This window comes from Delphinus delphis, chromosome 15 (genome assembly GCF_949987515.2).
Source record: "Delphinus delphis chromosome 15, mDelDel1.2, whole genome shotgun sequence".
Lineage (NCBI taxonomy): Eukaryota > Metazoa > Chordata > Mammalia > Artiodactyla > Delphinidae > Delphinus > Delphinus delphis.
Window position 1 is genome coordinate 12,459,875 of NC_082697.1, and position 23,168 is coordinate 12,483,042.

The 23,168-nt window shown below is 53.8% G+C and overlaps 1 protein-coding gene across 1 annotated transcript in view; it reads left to right on the forward strand.

Moving 5' to 3' along the window:
* The window catches only part of PREX1 (phosphatidylinositol-3,4,5-trisphosphate dependent Rac exchange factor 1), a 197,702-nt gene that overhangs the window by 139,562 nt on the left and 34,972 nt on the right, over window positions 1–23,168 (forward strand). Inside the window, exons 11-16 of the mRNA XM_060030665.1 lie at window positions 5,942–6,042; window positions 6,580–6,683; window positions 6,877–6,926; window positions 9,309–9,384; window positions 17,237–17,309; window positions 21,873–22,015. Coding sequence (XP_059886648.1) covers window positions 5,942–6,042; window positions 6,580–6,683; window positions 6,877–6,926; window positions 9,309–9,384; window positions 17,237–17,309; window positions 21,873–22,015 — 547 coding nt within the window. The remainder of the gene's footprint in view (window positions 1–5,941; window positions 6,043–6,579; window positions 6,684–6,876; window positions 6,927–9,308; window positions 9,385–17,236; window positions 17,310–21,872; window positions 22,016–23,168) is intronic.

A 23,168-nucleotide genomic window follows, 5' to 3' on the forward strand; every position in this document is an offset into this window, starting at 1 on the left:
TGAGAATTTATTAACTTACACCCCACCCGCTTCCCAAAAGATTTTGAAGAGTCCTGGGGTAAAAGCGGCTGTAATTATTGTATTGCCGTAGACCAGGTGAGAGGTGCCGTGGACTAGGGTAGTCACCGTGGAGATGGGGGCAGGTAGTTGCATTCTGGATCATGTGGAAGGTGACAGCATTGGCTCATGGGGTGGAGAAAAAGGGAATTAAGGATCCTGAGCACCTGGAAGGGCTGGAGTGCTGATTGCTGCAAAAGGGGAGACAGAGGCAGGTTTCAGAGGGTGGGAGTAGAGCCCAGAGGCTCCACTTGGATGCCTACACTGAGACAGGCTCCCGGACAGAGATGTCGACTTGTTAGTTGGATATGAAATCTTGACCTGGGGAGAAAAGTTCTGGCTTGGAGACCTAAGTGCAGGGGATGTGGGCATTTAGATGGTTTTCAAAGCCATGAGACTGAATGAAATCCTGCAGGGGGATGGATAGAGAGAGGGATGAGGCAGAGACTGGGCTCTGGGGCGGAGGAGGAAGCAGCAAAGGAGACTGAGAGGGAGCGGGCAGAGGGGTGGGAGGCACGCTGGCGAGTGCAGTGATCTGGAAGCCAGCTGAGGGAAGATGCAGAGCCCATTTGCACGTGTTAAGGTCGAGATGCCCAGGAGACGTTCGCATATTGAACAGATGTTGGATGGGCAGCTGGAGACCAGTGTGAAGCCGGGGGCAGGGGGCCAGGGGGAGCTGATTGGTCATGGCTTGGGGCAGCAGGCAGGGGATTTTGGGGGTGTTTGGGCCCCTGGAGTTGGCCTGGATGCCTTGGAGTCAGGCTGCCCCTTTGCCCTCAGGATTAGTTGACCCCAGCTCCATATTCCCTGGGAGGGTCTGTGGAGGGGAGGCTGTGGGCCCCAGACCTGTGGGAAGCAGGGAGGGGGCAGCCGGGCTGGTCTCCATCAGCTAATTCCTAATCCCTGGGCAGAAAGGAGGTTTCTCTCGAGGAGGGGTTTGCTTCCGGCCCCCCCAGGGTCAGAGGACCCCCCCCCGCCTCTTTCCAAACCCTTTGGAGAGCTTAGTCCAGCTGACTGGGCTAACCTGTCTGTGATTAGGGCTTCAGCAGGGTGTTCTGTCTCCTCAGGAAGGATTAGGGGAGATTTCTTTTACTGCCCATTTGAAACAGGGCCAGGATTGAAGCTTGTTTGGCAATCATTGGGCCCTCAAGGACCAGACTTCCTGCAGGAGATCGTGCTGATAAAAACTCTCCTTGTGTGGCTTTGCTCTGCATACAGCCCTGGGCTCGTGGTCCTCCTTCCTGGTCAGGGCCCAGCTCCTCCTCCAGGAGCACCCGGGCCCCCTCCAGTGGAAGGAACCAGCAGCCACAGAGACACAATCGCGGAGCCTTTCTCTGCCCCAGGTGCTGCCATGTGGCCATGCCTTTTAATCTTTGTGTGACACTGTGAGGCAGTTTACTGCCATTGTTCGCATTTTAAGGGTGAGGACACTGAGGCACAGAGAGAGAAAAGGTCCTACACAAGGTCACATGGGCACAAATTGGGGGCTGGGATTTGAACCCAGTACTTTCTCTCACCACACTCTGCTGCGTTTATCCATTTTTATCTCTATTCACCACATTTGGTTTTTCCTTGATCGTTACCTGTCTCTACTAGATGGGGGACTCCAGGAATACAAAAAGTGTCTGATTTATCTTTATAACCTTCAAGGGTTAGGCTTTGAATCAGACTTGGACTCAAGTCCTGCTTCCCCTGCCTTCTAGCTGTGTGACTTTGGGTAAGTTTCTTAACCTCTCTGAGCCTCAGTAAATGACCAATTAATGAGAGAGAATGAAATGTTTGCCTTGCCGGATTTTCGGAGGATACAGAGAGAAAACACATGTGACATGCTCAGCACATTGTGGGCAAGAGTGATGGAAATGTGATGGAGCTTAAGGAGTGGCCTGTTTCTGCCCTCATCAGAGACAAAGCTCATGGATGCCACGTGAAGAAAAACCAAGGAACGAAATCTGTGTATTTTTGTGGAGGCTTCATGGGAGGAACATGGCGTTTGCCCTCTAGGATCCTCGGATTCTAGGGAGACAAAACTGATTCCTTCATCTATCCCAGTCATTGTTTATTGAGCCCTTACTGTGTGCAAGCAGTGAACAGGACAGAGGAAACCCCTGCCCTCGTGGAGACAACAGGCCAGTAGGGGAATCAGAAACTAGATAAATACAAATAAGGAAGGGAATTTCAGTGACTTGATGAGTGCTTTAAGGAAATAAGTAGGTTGATGTGAGGAGGTGAGGAAAGGGGGTGTGGTTTCAGCCAGGGTGGTCAGGAAGGGCCTCTTGGGGGAGGTGACATTTTAACCACGATCTAGATGACAAGCAAGAGCCAACCATGAGAAGATCTGGGGGAACAGCATTCCTGGCAGAGGGAATAGCAGGTGCGAAAGCCCCAAGGCTGCAATGAGCCTTGAGTAAATTGAGGAACAGCGAGGAGGCCAGCGTGGCTGGAGGGAGTGAGTGGCTGGGGGGTGTCGAGATGAGGCCACAGGGGGTAGCAGGGGCCAAATCAGGCAGGTAAGGGCTGAGGGGTTCAGATTCTATCCCAGGTGCTCTGGGAATCCATTGAAAGAGTTTACGTGGGAGAGTGAAGTGAGCGAGGATGAACTCATTATACAGGCCTGGGATGAGGGCACTGTCAGAGCTTTAAGAACTCAGGGCACAAGGTGTGATGGTCTGTCTGGCAGGGCAGTCAGGGAAGGCTTCCTGGAAGAAGAAGGCCTTTGGTTATACTCTAGACAGAGTTAGATGTCATTCATTAATTGAAGTCTGCCAGAATGGGAGCACCTAGGTGCAAGAGGCCACACTGTCTCACTCACCTGTGGGCACAGGTACACGGTATTAGCGCATAATAGCTGATCAATAATGATTCGTCAGGCATTGCTGCAGACACCACCCGGAAGCATCTCAGGCAGTGGAGTCACAGGGATGAACATAAAACCCCCAGTTCCTACCCTTGTGGAGCTCAAGGCCATGGAGGAGACGGGCAAGAGAAATGGGATTCTTGTATTGGGGATGAGTAGACATTGGATCTCAGCTTGGGGGCTCCCCCGGGAAGACTGCCAGGGTGTACCTGTGTGTCCCCTGTGCCTAGCCTTGGACTTGACACTTAAAATTCATGTTTACTGGGTGCACGATACTGGGGGGCAGGAAGGAAGAGGGATGCTGCCGTTAGCTGACACATGCTAACTCTCAACTAGTCCCCCATTCCCTGAATCTCAGACTCCCCGCCAAAGCAGGCTGACCTGCTCCCTGTGTCCGCAGCGTACGTCACCCTGCTCCCGGTTAGGTCTTTCTGGAAGACTGGATCTCACTTCTCTTTGCCCCCACCCCCACCAACTGGCAGATTGCTGGTTCCCTAACCTTCTTACTCAGGGCCTTGGTGTATGCTGACCCTCCTGCCTGTAACACATTTCCTTGCACCCAGCGGTAGCACATGGCGCCCCACTGACACAGTGTGGTTCGCAGATGTGTTTTCCCTGGGCCACACGGTGCTTTCAGAACATTTTGGATTCAATATCAACATTTAACAGTTGGGAGGTTTCACAGGAAATGCTGGGTTTCCAGCTTCTCTTGAAAAGTCGTAAGATGCTTTAGTCTTCCCATGCGGCCACAGTTGGCCGCAGTGAGTGGCTGCCGTCTTCAGAAACGCTGGCTGGTTCAGCAGAGTTTCCACCTGGTCCCTTTTACTCATTTATGAGAGTTTAAGGTCCCTGCATCAGAGGTGAATTTTGTCTGGTTTTGTAGGCTGGATCCCAGCTTAGGACTCAACATGATTTGAAAGTTACCGACTAAATCCAGAAGACCCCTGAATGAACCCCTTGCCAGATGGACCCGGCTGAGGCCCAGAGAGGGACAGCAGTTTGCCCAAATTTGCCCAGTAAGTTGATCCTCAAAAAGGCTCAAGACTCAGCTCAGGGCAGAAACCTGGGTCACAGTTGCTGTCCTCTGGGCTGCATTTTTCTGCCCTTGCAGCTGCTGTGGGCAACTTCCTGTCCCCCTTTTGGGACCTGCTGTGGTCCCTGTTGGGACCCCCCACAGGGCTGCCGGTCCGTGCCAGAGGTGGCCCCCGATGGGACAGCTGGTGGGCAGCCAGAGGCCGAGTCTCCAGCTTCCGAGAGTGGGCACTCAATATCTGTTCACCTCCCCCAGCTGCCGGCAGCTTTCTTTCTGCCTCTGATTTTTGGGACTTCAAGAAGAGACCTGGGGGAGGCCAGGACCATCTCTCCCCCACTCGGGGCTCCCACTCCACAGAATAGATCCATTTCTTCTACGCCCCCCACCCCCGGCTCTCACTGGGGTTCCCTGAATGCCTCGGCACACACTGCTACCTACACACAGGGCAGGTCTTTGCTAGCCAAACACTGAAAAGCTAAAAATAGCCCTGCCCCCCTCTGGCCCTGTAATTGGAGGCAGGACAGCTGGTTTTGATAAGCTCCCCACTCTGGCCAGCTGCCATCCGCTTTCATTGAGAACAGAATGACCACATCCCCAGCTCTCCCCTGGCCTGCTGACTTCCAGTGGGTGGAGCGCTGCATGGAGCCCAAACTCTCCTCCGAGAACCAGGACCTGGGCTCTCACTGAGCCTCTGCCCCTCTGGGTAGTCACGTTGGATTTGCCTCATTTCCTCTGGGCTTTTGAGCACTTCTTTCTTACTGAGACCTTCCTGCTTACCCCAGAACATTCCTTCTTGTTTGATGGTTCATTCCTTTATTTGTTCAAAAGATTATTGAGCCTTGCTGTGCTTTGGACCATCTTCCAGGTGCGGCGGGTGTAGAGTTGTGAATCAGACAGAGCTCCCCATCAGCATGGAGGTGGCATTCTGGTTCAGGGAGATGGTTGATAAACACATAAATAAATCTGTAAATAGTATAATACAAATCCAGTGATAAGTGCTAAAAAGGAAGTAAAACGGAAAGATGGGGATGGTTTGTGTGGGTGTGGGGTGTCTTGATGAGGTGGTCAGGGAAGACTTCTCCGAGGAGGTGATATTTGAGCTGAGACCTAAAGATGAAAGAGAAAGGCTGTGTGAAGAGCTGGGGAAGGGTGTTTCTAGGCAGTGGGAACAGCAAGTGCAAAGGCCCTGAGGCAGGCAGGAGTCTGGCAGTTTTTTTTTAAGCAGGGGAAGATGGTGGGTGAGACTAAAGCAGAATAAGTGAAAGGTATAGGAGATGAGGAAGGGGCAGTTCATCGTGTCAGGGCCTTGCCATCATGTGGGCAGAGTTTGGATGTTTTTCTGAGAGTAACCAGGAAGCCCACCGGAGGGTTTTAAGTGGGAGAATGAGATGACTTGATCACCCTTAGCTCTTCTGACTCTCCACAATCATCTTTCTGGGTCCTTATTTCTTCCTGCTTATTGGTTTCTTCATTCCCTCTGTCTGTTCATCTAGCCAGCCAGCCATCATCCATCTCCCCACTCATCTACCCAGTAATCTCTCCACTTATCACCCACCCATCTGTTGCCCTCCCCACCCACCTACCCACTAATTTTCCCAGCCACCTAGTCATTTATCTGCCTGTCAGATCATCCAGTCATCTGCTCACTTTTCATTCATTTATCCACTCATGTGTCCATCCCCTCTCTCTGTCTCTCTCATCCATCCTCCCGTCCGTCCATCCATCCATCCATCCATCCATCCATCCATCCATCCATCCATCCAGTGAGCCTGAGGCGGGGCCTGGGTCTGCTCACACCCATCTCTCTGCCATTGGTCTTGGGGAAAAGCATCTGGCCTCAGCACGACCCCCAGGCCTGTGGTGTCCTAAGCTCTGCTTTCCTGTGGGCAGTTCTGGCTGTCACTCCTGGGAGTCGGGGGGCCAGGCCAGTTCAGTGCTGGCCCCTGTGGCCTCAGGACTGGGGAGGTCCTCTCAACCGCATGTCATGTTCCTGGCAGTGAGTTTGTTGCCTGGCTCCTGGAAATTGGCGAAATCAGCAAGACGGAAGAAGGCGTGAACCTGGGCCAAGCCTTGCTGGAGAACGGTATCATCCACCATGGTGAGTGCAGGCTAGGCCTGGGGGGCCGAACAGTAGGACCAGGTCAGAGCTCAACAGTGCTGTGCTTCCACTAACTCAGAGGCCATTTCTACACTTCTGTGTGGCCAGCTGTTCCTTCATGGTTTGAAGGAAGAGCCTACAGGATCAGCTAATGGATCCAAAGTGGAGAGTGAGACAGGGAAGCGCTAGGGGCGACTCGGGGCCATTGTGTAGAGATGGGTTCATAAATCTTGACGGTGGGGTCTCACACCCCAGCCTGCTTCGTGATCTAGCTCCAGGGAGATGCTGGGCAGGTGGGCCTCAGGGCAGACTGGAGCGGGCATTTCTGGGCCTCTCATGAGACCGGCAGATGCCCCAGCCCCCAGCTGTGGGTCTCAGCGGGCCCTGCACGTAGCCGGAGGACCTGGAGTGTGGGCAGGGGCTTTGGAGAAAGTGTGCTTGGCATGGAGCCTGGCCGAGTGGAGAGTGAGGATGGTGGGCGTGGGTCAGGAGGGGCCGAGGGGGCGCCCAGCCTCACCAGCCCTGGGGTCCCTCCAGTCTCTGACAAGCACCAGTTCAAGAACGAGCAGGTGATGTACCGCTTCCGCTATGACGACGGCACCTACAAGGCCCGGAGTGAACTGGAGGACATCATGTCCAAGGTGGGAACCCCTCCACCCTGACCCCATGACCTTGACCCCACAGTCACCGCAGAGCAGGCCTCTGCCCCAGTGACCTGTTCTCCACTGCCCTCACCAGTCTCCCCTCTCCCCCCACCCTCTCTCCCAGCAGCCTGGATTTGGAGGCCCCTGAAGGATGTGGCCTGATCACAGACTCCCGTTTTTTCTCTTTCAGGGTGTGAGGCTTTACTGCCGTCTTCACAGCCTCTACATCCCTGTGATCAAGTAAGTTACTCTCTCCAGGCTTCAGTTTCACCTCTGTCTCTTCTCAGCTGTGTGGCCTTGGGCCAATAACTTAACCTGTCTGAGCCTCAGTCTCCTTCTCCATCAAATGGGGCTAATAACTGTACCTACCCTGTAGGTTTGTCATGAGGGTCAAGTGAGTAAATTTGTGGGAAACACTGCAGTGTGGTGGTGAAGGGTGTTAGTTCTGGATCTCAGCCTGCTAGTCAGCGGCTGTATGCTCTTGGGCAGTTATTTAACCTGCTGGGGCCTCAACTTTTCCCTCTGTGGAATGGCGATAATAATAGGATACACCTCAGGGCCTTTGCACTTGCTGTTTCCTCTGCCTGGGGTGTTCTTCCCCTACATATCTGCATATCTGCTTCCTTACTTCAAATGTCTCCAATTCAGAGGGCCCCTCCCTGACCATGTGTGTAAAACATCACCATCTGGAACACGCTACCCTCCTTACTTCACTTTGGTTTTCTTCTTGAAGCTTGTCAGTAGCTGACATACTGTATATTTATTTCTTAGTCTGTATACTGTCTGTACCCCAGGGAATTGTACACTCACCAAGGGCAGGGAATTTGCTCACTGCTGTGTCCCCAGACCCTTGACAACACCTAGAGCGGTGCTGGCCAGTAGAACTTCCCGCACTGATAGAGATGCTCTGTGCCTGTGCTGTCCAATGCAGTAGCCGCTAGTCACACGTGGGTTTCACACTCTTGAGACTGAAGAGTGTAATCTTAACTCTGATTTAACATTAATTGGTTGAAAAACCGCCATGTACTGGAGAACGCAGTCCAGGGCAAAGGAGCCCTCAGTAAATGTTTGTTGAGTGATTGTTAAAAGGTAATTAACTTCTTTTGCCTCTGTTTCTGCATCTGTGAAATGGGCATAAGAATAGCTCACACCCCTTGGCTGATCTTGAAGATTAAATTTGACTGGCGCCTGGCACACAGTGAAGGCTCTGTCAGTGCCAGTGATTGGTGGTTGTCTTTACTGTGAAGCTTGTGGCTGTGGACGAAGGCACAGGGGGGGTGACCTGGTCCTTACCAGCTACAGAGACCTCTGCCCTCTGTCTTGACAGCTCTTGTCACCTCTCAGGAGCAGAGAGGAAGAGTCTTTTCCCAGCATTCGCTGGAGGCCAGGCCCAGGGAGCCCCTTTCACCTCCAGACCTGCCCCGCTGGCTCCTCCCCTGCTGCCTTTGTGCAGGCCCAGGAGGCAGGCGGGCCGCCCGGGTCCAGCCTTGGCCCTTGCAGGAGAGGCCTCTCTATCGGCCCCTAGAGGAGGAAGTGGCTGGGCTGGCAGCGGGTCCCCAGTTACCGCGCACGTGACCTGCTGGGCTCCTCAGTTCCTGAAAGCCTGAGAAGAACTCCCCAACCGGCCTTTCTCAGCCCCGACAGGGGCTCCCCAACTGGCCTTTCTCAGCCCTGATAGGGGCTCCCCAACCGGTCTTTCTCAGCCCCGACAGGGGCTCCCCAACTGGCCTTTCTCAGCCCTGACAGGGGCTCCCCAACCGGCCTTTCTCAGCCCCGACAGGGGCTCCCCAACCGGCCTTTCTCAGCCCCGACAGGGCCCGGCCGCAGAAACTCACTCTCGTCAGCTTCAAAGGCTGAGAGATTGTTGCAGTTTGGCGGCAAGGTCCGCACAACCCTTTGTACCAAGACTTGGCAGGAATTAGTTGCTACAACAGGTCAAAGCAAAGAACCAGGACCCTGACAGCCCCCTGCCTTCTGCTCTGTCCTGACTGCCCACACCAGCCCACGGAGAAGCATTTCCATGTCGGTATTGTTTTGTTACCTTTAGACATACGAATGTTAACAGCAAAACAAAAGGAAAGAATTGGAAGTTTTTCTCATTACTAAGAGTAAATCAGGGTTCCGTAGGCTCAGCGTTTTTGACGTTTTGGTCTGGATAATTGTTTGGGGGCTGTTCTGGGCAGTTTTGAATGTTTAACAGCATCCTGGTGTCTATCTGCTGGTTGCTGGTAGTACCTCCGCACTCCGCCCCCCAGCCAGGTCATGGCAGCCAAAAATGTCACTAGACACGGCCAGGTGTTCCTTGGGGGGCATAGCCATCCCTGCTTGAGAACCGCAGGCTGGGGAAGCTTCCAGAGCCTTAGAGCCACCTACTCCTGCCCCTTGATGCTGTTGGTGAGGATGGGGTCCTGGGTTGGGACAGACCTGCCCTCAGTGACACTGTGAGTGAGGTGTGGAGTCAGGGCTGGACTCCCTGCCTGCTGCTCTCCCCAGCCCCCCTGCCTCTGACCCGTGGCTGGAGAGCCTGGAGATCCTCGGACCCCGAGCTCTTTGAGTAGGGACATTGGGACTATTTCCCCTCCCTCCTCCCTGATCTGCTCATGGCCTGCTTCCTCTCCACAGGGACCGCGATTACCACCTGAAGACGTACAAGTCGGTGCTGCCCGGGAGCAAGCTGGTGGACTGGCTGCTGGCCCAGGTGAGAGCCCCGCCGAGCAAATGTGACCCGTCGTCCCCTCTGCCCAGGCCTGAGGGGCTAACCAGGATGTTGGCCTTTGAGGTTTAAAAAAAATTTTTTTTAATTATTTTTTAAATTGTGGTAAAATACACATAATATAACATTGATCATCTTAACCAATTTTAAGTATACAGTCCAGTAGCCCTAAGTCCACTTCCATTATTACACAGCCATCACCCCCATGCACTTCCAGAGCTCTTTCCATCTTGCAGAACTGAAACTCTGTCCCCATTAAATAGTAACTTCCCATTCCTCCCTCCCCCCCGGCCCCTGGCAGCCGTCCTTCCACTTTCTCTCTCTGAGTTGGCCGGCTGTAGGTGCCCTGTGCAGGTGGAATCATGCAGTGTTTGTACTTCTGTGTCTGGCTTGTTTCACTCAGTATAATGTCTTCAGGGTTCATCCACGTTGTAGTCTGTATCAGAATTTCCTGCCTCTTAAAGGCTGAATAATATTCTCTTTTGAGGATAGAGCACATTTTATTTATCTATCAGTTAAGGGACACTTGGGTGGCTGCCACCTTGAGGCTTTCCTTTTTAAAAGTAGGACGGTCCCGGGCAAACTGGGACAAGTTGGTCTCATCCTGCCACAGAGCCTCCATATAGGGCTTGCCAAGCTATTCCCTTATCTTAGGTTCCCAGTGAGTGGGGGCCGGGCAGAGTCTTGGAAAAATCTCTGTGCTGATTTTGCTGCAACTTCCCAAAGGTGATTTGTTCCATCGAGGTGCCGTGGACACTCTTACCTACCTGCCTCTTATACCTTATGGCTTCTGTTTGCAGGGCACTTACTCTGGGCCAGGCCCTGTCTGGACTTTGTGCAGTATCTCATTGAGTCCTCCAACCCATTTCCAGACAGGGAACTGGGGCCCAGAGAGGCCAAGTGCCTGGTTCAAGGGCACACAGCCTGGCAGCAGTAAAGCTGGGAATCGGATGGGTGCATCGTACGTACTTAGGCCTCATTTCTGCAAACTTTTCAGGGAACCTGCAAGAATGTTCATTCATAGTCTATAAGAAGAACGTAATGTCTCCAAAGACAAGAAGACAACTGTGAAATCTAAATGTTTAAACTTTCATAGAGTGCAGCTTTATGGCAGCCTTATTAATTGTTAAGTTTAGCATTCATAGAAACTTCATTCCATTCAAACACAATTTGTTGCCTGGATTTTCTCATGTCGAACAAATTCCTGATGATTGCCTAGAAATCATAGCCAATCTATGTAAAGTAAATGCTTCTTGGTGTCAAATAACTTCAAAATCAAGTTTAGAAAAATTCTTGAAAAAAAATTTTCAAGCCCCCAAAACGTATTTAATGTAGGATGTGTGTGCATTTTAATGTTTGCTATGATGTGGGGCCCTAAAACTTGGGAGGTCTTAAAATGACCTTGGATTTGAATTCAGATTTGCACAGCTGGGAAGCACAGAGGTGCTAACCATTGCACTACACCGCACACTGCCCCCTCCTTAGGATCCCCTGAAGCCAGCTCAGAGCATGTGCTTTATTTATAGACAGGCAGACCTGGGTTCAAATCTCAGCACTGCCACTTCTCAGCTGAGTGATCTTGGACAAGCTGCTTAACCTCTCTGTGCCTCAGTTTCCACACCAGTAAAATGAAGCTCAAAACAATACCTTCCCCTTTAGATTATTTTGAGGATTCAGTGAGTTAATCATCTAAAGTGCTTATTAGAACAGTGCCTGGCACAGAGTAATTGCTTAGTAAATGGAACTGTTATTATAATAATTCCTCATTTCCTTCCCAAAGGATTCAGGGTGCCTCAAAATTCCACGCAGTGAGGAAGGAAGGCTGAAGAAATTACAGAGGGACTTGGGGGTGCAGGAACAGACGGCTGGGGAGAGCCGAGGGGCAATCTGTTTGGGCTCCCATCCTCTGAGTGGGCTGTGACAGGGGAGGGGTGATTTATCTTGTGGTTTAGGTTCTTCGTTCAGACCCCAGGCATGCCGGGGTGTAGGGCTCTCGGAAACGCTGCTTCTCCCCACCTTGGACCTTTGTGGCCTCATGTTTCCTGAGCTCCACGGCTGACTGTTGGTTTCAAGGTGCGATGTGGACTTTACCTTAAGTGGCGAATCCCAGGCCTGAGCTGGGAGTGGGGTGGGTTACCGAGCTGATGAGAAGTCAGTGAACCTGGGAAATATCTGGAGATGGAATCACAGGATGCACCGCTCTGGGGCTGGGAAGGGGTCACGGATAGGTCCTGGGGTTTTGGCGCGATGGGTTTTCCCTTCGTTCACAGTGATGCGAAGGCGGTGGGGGGGGGAGAAGTTGAGCATTCTCCTTGGCCGTGGAAAGGCGCTGCCTTTGGGGTGCCCACTGTACTCCCTAGTGGAGTGGAGGAGGTGGGCGGGGGAGGGGCAGGCTTTGCACACCTGCTGCTCAGGAGGCATCTCTACTGCAGATACTCTGTTCCTTGTCAGCTCCTGGGTGGTATTTACAATGAGGGGCAGAAGAGAGTGTAGAAAAATCCGACAAGAGGGCTCATGGGCTCATCCCTTTTTTCCTCCTAACACCTGCTGTGTATAAGGCACTGTTTTGGGTTCTGGGGGGACAGCAGTGGACAAGACAGACAACGCTCCTGCCCTCATGGACGTTAAATTCTGGTGAGGGGTAGGAGAGGCATTTAATAAACAAGGAAAAGTAGTAAAACACTTTGTTAGCTGGTGCTGGGTGCCAGCTCGGGGGGAGCTACGGGCGGGAGTCGACCTTTCACGTGGGTGGGTGGGGATGTGGTTGTTCACAGGCGGCAGAGAAGGTGGTGTTTTGAGCAGGGACCTTTGAATAGAGACCGGAGGGAGGTGGGGAACGAGCCAGGGGGCCGTCTGGGGCAGGAGCTTTCTCTGAGCAGACAGCAGCTCGGAGGCTCTGAGTGGGGTGAGCTTGGAGGGTCTGGGGGTGGGGAGAGGCCAGTGTGGCTGGAATGGCATGAGCGAGAGGGGGGGTGATGGGGAAGCTGGTGGGCAGCCAGCCCCAAGGGGCCTTGTGAGCTCTTGGGAGGATTTGGGCCACTGCAGGGGTCTGAGCACAGGTGGGACAGCAGCTGACTTCGGTGGGATAAGGTGCTCGGGCTGTCGGGGGACCAGTGAGGAGGCGGCTTCAGAGCTGCAGGTGGGGAGCGTGGTGGCTGAGAACCGGGTGGCCGCGGGGGAGGGAACAAGAGTGGTCAGGTCTGGGATTCTTTGAAGGGAGACCTAACAGAGCCTGCTGTTGAATGGACGGAGCGGGCGGCAGTGGTGAGAGACACAGGAGTCCTGAATGACTGCAAGGCCCTTGGCTGAGCTGGGAGGCTCAAGAGTGCGCCCTGGAGCACCCCGGCAAGGAGGAGAACCAGCCAGAGCAGCGGCCTCTGTTGGTTTCTCTTTATGATCGGTGTTGGGCACGGCAGGGGCCTGCTTGTGGCCCATGCTGTCAGATTAGCTGTGATCCTGGCCGAAGGCCCCGTGGAGTAGCCCGAGTCATTGTCAGTTGGTCCAGAGGACCCCCCTCCCCGCCCCCTGCCGCCATCTCCCAGCATACAGTCACAGTGGAGGCAGGGGACGGACGGTGGAGTGAAGGTTGCAGCTGACCCTCTGTCCACTTCAGCAGGCCTCGCATGGCTTGGCCTGGTCTGGGGACACAGGGAAGCTAATTGGAGTTGACATAGGATGGCTTCCATGCGATTGACCGAACGACAGCTGGCATCTGGCTCCGGGTCAGGGAAAGGGGGGGACGGTGTGCGTGTGGGTCTCTCTGTGGGGGAGAGGTTGGTGATGAGGATGTGGCCTTGAAGACTGCTTACAGCAGGTCTTGATTTCAAGAGTCATCCCCACCTGCACTTTAGCAGGCAAGTCAAGAAGAAAACATATAATTGTGTAGTTCAGCAGGGTTATTTTGCTTTGAACACATGTTCATTTCTAACTCTAGGTCATTCTGCTCCTTGAAACAAAATGTTGATTGAAACCCCTTAGATCAGCTAGAAATACTTTTGGCCGCACATAGTAGGAAACCTGACTTACACAGTCAAGACATTTTTCTCTCATACAATAGGAAATCTAAATTATACAGTAAAGACATTTTTTGCTCATATAACTAGGCGTCCAGAGTTCATGGTCCTAGAGCTCAACAATGCCATTTATACCCATGCTCTTTCCATCTTTTTGTTCTGCCATCTTGCCAGCTGCCTCATTGTCATAAGACAGCTGCCACAGCTCCAGGTATCACATCTATGTAGACCTATGGCCAAAGGCAGGCAGCAGGGGCAGTTGGAAAGAGCTTTCTCACTATGTTTATTAGGAGAGGAAACTTCCCCCAGTCCCCTCCCTTGCCCAGTGGTCTTCCCCTTAGGTCTCATGGCCAGGTGGGTCCCTCATGTACCCCTAAACCACTCCCTGGGGGAAACAATAAGGATTGCTGAGAGTGCCTTAGAATTCCTCAGAATTCATCCCTTGAGGCTGGGGGAAGGGCTCCCTACAAACTACTCAGATGAACGAGAGTTCTTTTAGCTCAGAGGATAAGGAGGGTATTAATCATTTGATTGACAAGCTATGTACTGTATCACTTCTGATCTTCTGTGTGTATTATCTCATTTAATCTTCAGAAAACAGTTGTTGTCCCCATCGTACTGATGAGGAAACTGAGGCTCAGATTATGTAACTTGCCTCAGGATACACAGAAACGAGGTACTCCTATAAGATTGTGTGTGGTGGGGGGCCTTCATGACGCCTTGGTACTCAATAATAATAGAAATTGTAATAATAATCCTCTGTATTGATTATAGCTTGTACTGTGGAGTCTGAGTGGGGAATACCACTGAGAGGTGGCAGAGGCCTTGGAAAGTCAAGGGCAAATCTGGGGATAAAAAGTACAAATGAGGAAATGAAAGTCAGAGAGGTTAAGGAATTCCCCACGGTCACGGTTGGCCAAACAGGGGTTTGAACCCGGGAGATCCAGCTCCAGGGTTTGCTCTCCTCACCTCTTTGCTCATGGTTTTTTGGTCTGTGCTGCCTGGACTCCAGGATGCCCTAGGCTGTGGCCATCAAAAGGAGGTCGGGGATCAGTGGGCTGGGGCAGGAGAGAGCAGGGACAGGCCAGGAGCCAGGTGCGGGACGGCTCCTATCTGCCGGCTCCTGTTCTGGCTCCACAGAAGTGTGCCCTGAGCGCCCGCTACGCTGACCTCCATGCTCAGGCAGATGGCAGTGCTGACGGCGGCGGGGTTTCTAGCATCTGGGGTGGGGCAGCAAGGCTGGGGTGGGTGAGCGGGCAAAGGGCCAGGCCGGCGGCTCAAGGCACTAGCAGAGGCAACAAAGGATAAACAAGGACAGGGCAGGAGCCCTGGCCGTAACGCTGGGTAACTCTCCTCCCCTCCTGGAGCCTCAGTTTCCCTATTTGTAACTTGGAGGGAAGGTCCGGCTGTAAAAGGATTCCACTCTCATGCTGTAAACTTGGGCAAGTGCCAAGCCTGTCTGTGCCTCAATTTCTTCATCTGTCAAATGGGGTTAATAAGAGCGATTGCCTCTGGGTTGACCATCTAGGTAGTTAGGAGGAGCTGACATGGGCACTGAGACCTGAAAAGCCAGGGCAGGGCATTCCAGGGGGAGGAAGGAGTAGGTGCAAAGGCCCTGAGGTGGGGTCTCATGTCGTGTGTGGAAGGAGCAGCAAGGAGGCCCTCGTGGATGGAGCCCGCGGTGAGGGGGGCTGGTGGGCGAGTGGGGAATGGAGGGGAAGTGTGCTGCGGAAGTTGACTGCACAGGGCTGTGTGTGCCTGTGCCTTCCTCTGGGAGGGGAGGAAATGGGGACTGGATGACTTCCGGCTTCCCCACGGCTGGCAGCATGTGGGGTGGGGGCTTGCTTTTCAGGCGGTGGACACATCCCGCGTTGGCATATTTCACTCTTGACCAGAGAATCCCTGTGCTGTTCTCACTTTGGGAGCCACCCCATGGGTCACCCCAGGGCCCTTTGGAGAGAAGAGAGGCCGGGACGGGCTGGGATGGGCTGGGAGCCCAGGTTGTGAGAGCTTCGGAAAGCTAGGTGGGCTCCAGACGCCTGCCCGGGCCCCCTGGGCTGCAGGGCTGGGCCTGCCCGCCTCCTGGGCCCCTCACAGCTGGGGGCGGCTGCTCCGGATGTGGCCTCTTGCATGGATGGCCGCCCTGCTGGCGGGGCTGTGAGTGTGCTGGCTCTCCAGCCACTGGCCCGCGGTCCCGCAGGACAGATTTGTCATCTCTGAGTCAGCCTGGGGCAGCTAGAGCAGCTGAGGCCAGTGGCTCCCCCAGGCTCTGCTCTGGGGCCTTGGCAGGCTGGGGCCTGCAGCTCTGAATTCATTTCTGCTGTAGCTGAGGAATTCCCTCCCGGGCCCCTCCGCTGCTGGCAGGGGCCTGGGGGGATACACCAACAGTGGAGGCCTCTGGCCTGGCTCTGTCGGGCCAGTGCCTCTTGGAATAACTTCTCACTTGGGCAGTATTTTAAACGAGAGGCTGGCTGAGCGGAGCGAAGCTCATTGACCTGGCTACAGACTAATGCCTGAGTTAGTCCCTGCTAACAATGTCGTTATTCAATCAGCAAGTATGTACTGAGCACCTACTGCATGCCAGGCTCTGTTCTAAGCACTTAGGATTCAGCAGGGAACACAATAGATCAAAGGCCTTTTCCTTAGAGCCGACCTTCTCACTCACCCTGCTTTCGCCGGCCATGTTATTTTCTGTACTCTAAGCTTTGTCCACCTCTGGACCTCTGTCCGTGCTGTTTCCTTGGCCTGTCACTTCCCCTACGTACACACACAACTCACATACTTTGCCTGGATATACTGAGATGATTTGGGTTGCAAGAAACAGAAACAGTATCTGGCTAACTTAAGGAAAGTAAAAAAGAGAAGGTGACTTATTGAGAAGTCCACAGAGCACCCACAGAGTCAGGGGGAGACCCAGGAGCCAGGTCCTAGGAGGAGCTGGCACCAGGAGACTCCCAGCTTCTCGGGAGCAGGCGCGGAGGGGCACCGTCTCCAGGGCACACTCTCGGGGAGAATCGGCACCAGCTGTTCCCTGACCTTGGGTTCCTCTGCTCAGGGAGCAGCCAGGTCAGTTAGGAGTTGAACTTGATTTCTAGTATCAGAGAGCCAACTACAGAGGCTGAAACAAATTAGGGGTTTATTTTTCTCTGGTATGAGAGAAGCCCGGAGGTTGGTGGCCCAGAGTTGCTAGTACAATCTCATGATATCTTTGAAGACCACCCCTGCTCTTTCTTTTTGCTCTGCCATCCTTAGTATGTTTCTATTTTTGAGGTCACATTGTGCTCTAGGGTGACTGCAGGAGCTCCAGCCATCGCACCTTTGTTTCAGGCAGGAGGAAGAGAAAGGAAGGACCGGGGACAAAGAGTGTTTTGCCAGAGCTCCCTATCAGTGGTTTCTGCTTGTATCTCATTGGCCACCTCTAGCTGTAAAGGAGGCTGGGATCTGTGGTTGTCTAGGTAGATGAATTGCTGTCTGTAAGAGTGAGGGTTTCAGTACTAGGGCGGGATGGGGCCGGGGAGGGTTGTTGCTGGACAGCCAGCAGTGTCTGCCACATAAAATCGCCCTTTCTCGTTTGTGGTGTTTATGGCGCACCATGCATTTCTCACATGTAAATAATTAACATGCAATCAAATGCTTCTCTTGTTTGGTGTTTATTAATAACAGTCACAGACACGGTTGGGGGATACCACAGGAAACAAGACAGACACACATCCCTGCCCTCGCGGAGTCTCCATTCCCGGTGGTGGTGGGCTTTTTCCCAGCCTGGCTCAGCCCCTTGGCTCAGCGGGTCCACCTAACACCCTCTGCTTCTTGTTCTGTTCCAGGGCGATTGCCAGACACGCGAGGAGGCGGTGGCGCTTGGTGTGGGCCTGTGTAACAATGGCTTCATGCACCACGGTAATCCGCCCCTTCCCCTTCAGCCCAGCCTCCCCGGGGTGGGGTGGGGGTCCTGTCCTGGAACAGAAGAGCTGGCAGGGACCCTGGTCCCTGGTGCATTTTATGGCGGGGGGAAACTGAGGCCCAGAGAGAGCAAGTGGTGGGCTGGCGGCTGCCCAGCGTGCCCGTGGGTGAGCCCGGGCTGGATGCCGAGTGGGCCTGTGCTGCCCTTCCCCACCCCACCCGCCCCGTTCTTCACTGATGGGGACATCACTTCAGGTGGCCAGTGGGGACCAAGGTGGCTGGTAAAGATTGGCTGCAAAACACAGACCGGATGTGAGGTCAAATCCATGGACTTCCTAAGCCCTTCCTCCCTCATGGGATGTGGCCTCCCAGGGTGGGCAGTGAGGGTGGACGACGCGGACCTGGCCCACGGGCATCCGGGGAGGAGAGGAGAGGAGAGGAGAGGGGTCCGTGGGGACAGAGGACGGGCGGGTTGTGAGCATGAGAGAAAGGAGGCCAGGCGGGGCCTCGCCCCTCAGATGCCTCACTCCTCCCCACACAGGGAGAAGCACCTAAGAGGGAGAGAGGCGGACGGTCCGAGATGGTCCTGGGGCAGGAAGCTGGGGAGAGGGAGGGAGAAAATGGTTCCATTGACACCATTTTCAGTTAACACAGAAGTGATACTCTGCGTGCCGGCCTCCTCCTAAGAACTCTGCATGTAGTAATGAGTTTCGTCCTTGGGGTGATCGATCCTTTGATGTTGGTATGAATGTCATCCCCGTCTGTAAACGAGGAATGGAAGCTCAGGCAGCTGGGACACTTGCTCAAGGTCACCTGACAAGGAGGGGCTGGGATTTGAACCCAGGCAGGCTGGCGTCGCAGGCCACATGTCGACCACTGAGCTCTGTGGCCTGTCCTTGTGGCCCTTGGGGAGCCCTGAGGCTCCCACCCTTTTGGGACGAGTGGACTTTGAACCTCCGCTGAGGAGCCTTTCTCCTGTTTCCAGAACACTCCCCAGGGCCTTGTCACTTGCAGTGTCTCTCGCCCGGGTGTCCCTCCCTCCCTGCCTCACCCGCTCACTTCTTCGGTGTTTCTGCTCAATTCGTGCCTCCCCAGCGAGGTCACCTGGCCACCTGCTAGGATGGCTCCTCTCTTTCCTCACCCCCTGGACCAGCTCAGATTCGCTTTTCTCCCTGGAGCTGCTCTGTCCCTGCGTGGCTGATTCCACCCCTCCCCTCCGTCTTTGCTCATCCTGCTGTCTTCCAGAGGCCGCCTCCTGCGTGCAGGCACTGTGCTAGGCTCTGGGGACTGGGGTGAGCACGCTGGATGCAAGTCTTGCCCTCGTGTGCCCGTAAGCGCGTGTGCGCGTGTGCGCATCACACGACAGTAAATAAGTACATTTTCTGGACTCTTGTGAGTGTGTGAGGAGGACTTTGGCTCTTACTCTAGTGAGCTGGGCGTCCTGGAGGCTTCTGAGCAGGGGAAGGATGTGCCTGGCTGGGCTTCTGCAGGTCCCCTCTGGCTGCCTGCGGAGAGTGTCTGTGAGGGTGGGGGCGGAAGCAGGGAGGCCAGGGAGAAGGCGGCTGTCATAGTCCAGAGGAGGGACCACACTGCCTGGATGCACGTGGTGGCAGCGGAGGCCTGAGACTTGGGAAGGCTTCTGGCCCTTCCTCCTCCCAGCGTCTGCTCTGTGCTCCAGCTCAGGGGTTGGCAGACTCTGTCTGCAGAGGGTCAGACAGTAAATATCTTCATCCTTGGAGGCCACGCGGTCTCTGTCACAGCCCAGCTCTGCCCCTGTAGCCTGAAAGCAGCTGCAGGGGGATGTGTAAGCAAGTGGGTGTGGCTCTGAGCCAGTAAAACTTCATTTAGCAAAACAAGTTTTCTACCCCTGGTCTAGCTGCTGGATTTCCTCTCCCTTCAGCAGGGAGAGAGAGGCGCCCCTGGGGTGACAGGTCATCGGATTTGCCCCCTGCCTCGTAGCCGGCAGGCCCGGTTTTGGGCCTGACTCGGCGGACTGCCGGCAAAGCCCTGCTCCTCCCCGGCCTCAGTTTCCCCATCTTTCCCTTCCCGTCTGAGCTCAGCGTGGCCACGGCTCTGTGGGGTTGGGACTCACTCTGGGGCAGGTCGGGAGCCCGGCAGCCTCGGTCATTCCCGAAAGCCGCTCTGTTCCCTGCGGGGGCCCTCGCAGCTCCATCCCCCCCCCTCCCGTCAGCTGGGCAGAGCCTCTCATTTGTGGGTGAGAGTAATTAGGGGTCCACCCCAGCTACTATTTTGGGAAGGCGGCTAGCTGAGGACACTGTGGTGGGGGTGATCCCAGGCAACAGCAACACCCTCAGGGTCGCTCAGGGAGAGAAATTGCAGGGCGCGGTCCTTGCTCCCTTGTTCCTGCCACGAACTCAAAAATAGGCTGAAAGAGGAAAGGGCCAGGTCCTAGGGTTGTGGCCGCTGCGGAATGCAGGTTAGGGTGCAGGGTGGGGCGCGGGGCGGGGCCCGTGGGGCGCCTCCCGTGGTGTCCGACCCGAGCTCCCGGGGCTCTGAGGTGTCTCCGGGGAGGGACCCAGAGGCCAGCGGTCCAGTGCCTTGGGCACATACAGGGAAACTGAGGCTCACCATTTAATCCTCGCAGCCACCCCGGGAAGTTGGTGCTGTTATTATCCCCACAGATGAGGAACCTGAGGCTCAGAAGTTGGGAGGGGCCGGGCAGGGATTTGAACGTGGATCTGTGCCCGTCTCATGAAGCCTGGCCAGTGGCCTCCACTGGAAGTTGGGAGTGGTTGGCTCTCACCTGGCTGAGCTCCCTGACTCCGGGATTCCAGATGTTTCCCCACATATTTCAGCCGAGACACGAGACACAACACGGTGCTTCCTCTTCCCACTCCCTGAGTCTTTTAGCCTCGTGTTTACAGTGGAGGGGAAGCCAGCCGGCCTCCTGGGTCCTGGCTCCCAGCTCTGGGGAAAGCAGCAATCTGTGTGTCTGTTGTCTCCAAGGAGGTAATAGAGGTGGCCTGAGAACGGTGCTCACAAACAGCGAGCTGTCCCGGGAAAGGAAGGAGACAGGAAGGAAGGGCTCCTGATGCTTTCCATGTCACCAAAGGTCTTCAGGGACGGCGGGGACATCGCAAAGCTAAGGCAGCTGCTTGTCCTTCTTTCGGGGACCTGCTGACTTCAGACGATTGCCTCGATTTCTCCCCTTTATTTAATTTGTCCTCGCCCCCATCTATCAGGCCAGGCTGGGCAGTATGGTGAAGAGGAGGAGCCTGGGCTCTGTGACCTTGGGCAGTTTATTTAGCTCCTCTGGGCTTCAGTCTTCCTGTCTTTAAAAGGGGTGCAGCAGGTCCTTCTTTGTCTGCGGAGTAAGTGAACTTAAGCCTGTATCCCCGGCGTGCCCTGCACGAGAAGGTATTTAGTTAAATTGTAATCCACAGGGACCACATCACATGCTGATTGTTACTGGTTCTTTTTATTCATTTTCCTGAGACTTGTCTTAGAACAGAGGTCAGAAGACTTTTTCTGTAAAGGCCCAGATAGTAAATATTTTAGATTTTGTGGACCATACAGTCTCTTGCAATTATTTAATTCTGTCATTGTGGCCCCAAAGCATCCCCAGACAATATGTCAATAAATGGGTGTGGCTGTGTCCCAATAAAACTATTTCTAAAAGGCAGGAGTGGGCCACACTTGGCCCACAGGGACTGCGTGTGTTAGTCCCTGGTCTAAAGGGTTTCACTGTGGTCTCTTTCTGATTGTCAGTGAGGGTGAGTTCATACAACTGCTGCCCACTTAGATTTTCCCATATGTTAGTTGCTCATTCATGTCCTTTGCCCTTTTATCGATGAGTTTCCCAGCTTTCTCTCGTTGATTTGTTGGAATTTCCTATATGTTCTAGGTATTTATTCTTTGTTGGTTTTAGACAGTACAGTTAGTTTTGAATCTGCGGCCTGCCTATGGCCTTCCTACTGAATGGAAGAAGTCCTTAATTTTATCATAGTGCTTTCTGGGGGGTCTCGTATATGAGCTCCTTTTCTGCTCTAGGACAGAGATATTCTCCTGCATTCTTGTTTGGTGAGCTTTAGCTGTTCTGTTCCTATGTAGGTGTTTAATCCAAAAGGAGTTTATTGTTACATATGGTATGAGGTAGGGATCCGGTTTTATTTTTTCTTTTCCCGTGAGTCAGTTTTCCCTGTACCATCTGTGGAACACTCCACGTGATCGTTCAGCATCCATCAGACGCTGAGTTCCCATAAACACAGTGTCCTCTTCCGTGATTGCTGTTCTCTTCCGCTGGCTTTTAATCTGCTTCTGCTGTGGTTCCACACAGGTTTTGTTACCATGGCTTTGTAATATGCCTTTATAGCAGTGGGGCGAGTTCAGCTTTTTCAAGGGAAGTCAGAAAGCCAGGCTTTTATGTCGAATATCCTAATGTGTTAGTATTGGCACAGGATTTTACTTAATAGAGCACCGTGCTGGCCAAACCAAACTTGTCCAGGGGCTGGTTCCGGCCCGTGGCTGCCAGTTGGCATATGCTCCTGAAAACTTCCCGTGTGAGCCTGACCTTGCGCTTGCATGTCTGTGGGTTCACAGTGCTGGAGAAGAGCGAGTTCAAGGATGAGTCCCAGTACTTCCGTTTCCACGCAGACGAGGAGATGGAGGGAACCAGCAGCAAGAACAAACAGCTTCGCAGCGACTTCAAGTTGGTGGAGAACATTCTGGCCAAGCGCCTGCTGGTAGGAGCAGAGCTGTGCCGCTGCCTCTTCCTTCCCAGACCCGCCTGCAGGCCCGGGAACTGGGCAACCTTCAGGTTATGGCTGGAGAAGTTGAGGTCAACTTGGAGTACCCAAGAGTATGGGGGATTCTAGGCAGTGGCTGGCAACGCTGCCCAGAGGCCAGGTTGCTTTACTGGACAGACTACCCTCTTGACAGATGAGATTGGGCTCGCTGGGCTCCTTTTCTTTTCCTTCCCATCTCCTCTTGTCTGCCCCACACCCCAGCCTAGCCTTGTGCAGGGAGGATGGCCTCCTGAGTCCTGCAGGACTCCTCCTGCACATGAAAACCTTGTGTCTTCTGGGCTGTCACCCTGTCCTTGTTGAGTTGCTGTAAATAGCCTTGCAGTTAAGGTAGAATATTTACCAGCCTGTGCAGATGTTTCACTAGCCTAGCCCACCAAATGCTGTTTCTCTCCCCCTGGTGAGCAGCGGCCCCCATCTTAAGGCCTGGCCCACAGCAGGCAACTGGGAGAGAGGCTTGGAGAGGTTAGGTCTCTTGTCATTGCCAGAGTTGAGGCCGAGGTCCACCTGATGGGAAGGCAGCTCCATTAACTTCTTTCCTATAGTACTTACGGGGGCTGCTGTTCCAATTCCCATTTATTGCACAACGAAGCCCTCCAGTACTCCCAGTCACACTTAGGATAAATCCAGTCTCTCACCATGGCCTTCAAGACTCGTCATGCCTCTCCGGCTTCATCTCCTGTGCTCTCCCCTTCTTCGTCCCACCCACCCCAGCCACTCCAGCCACCCTGATCTTCTTTCTTATCCTCCAGTACTTTGGAGCCTGACTCAGGGCCTTTGCACATGCTGTGCCCTCCGCCTGAAGCACTTTTCTCCACCCTTTATAAACTTCTGTTCCTCACTTTATTCAGGTCTCAGCTCAGATATCACCTTCTCTGGCCCCACTGCCACACCACTTCCTGTCCCTTTAAGTCATTTGTTAATTCAAACTACATACACTCCCTGCACCACATTCTATAGTTCTTTGTTTGTAGTCTGTCTCCCCCAGTAGATAGTCAGCTGCACGAGGGCAGGAACCGTCTGTCTTGTTCAGTGCTGTTTCTGGAACAGTAAAGTACCTGGCCCATATAACAGGCAGCAGCTCAGCACATAT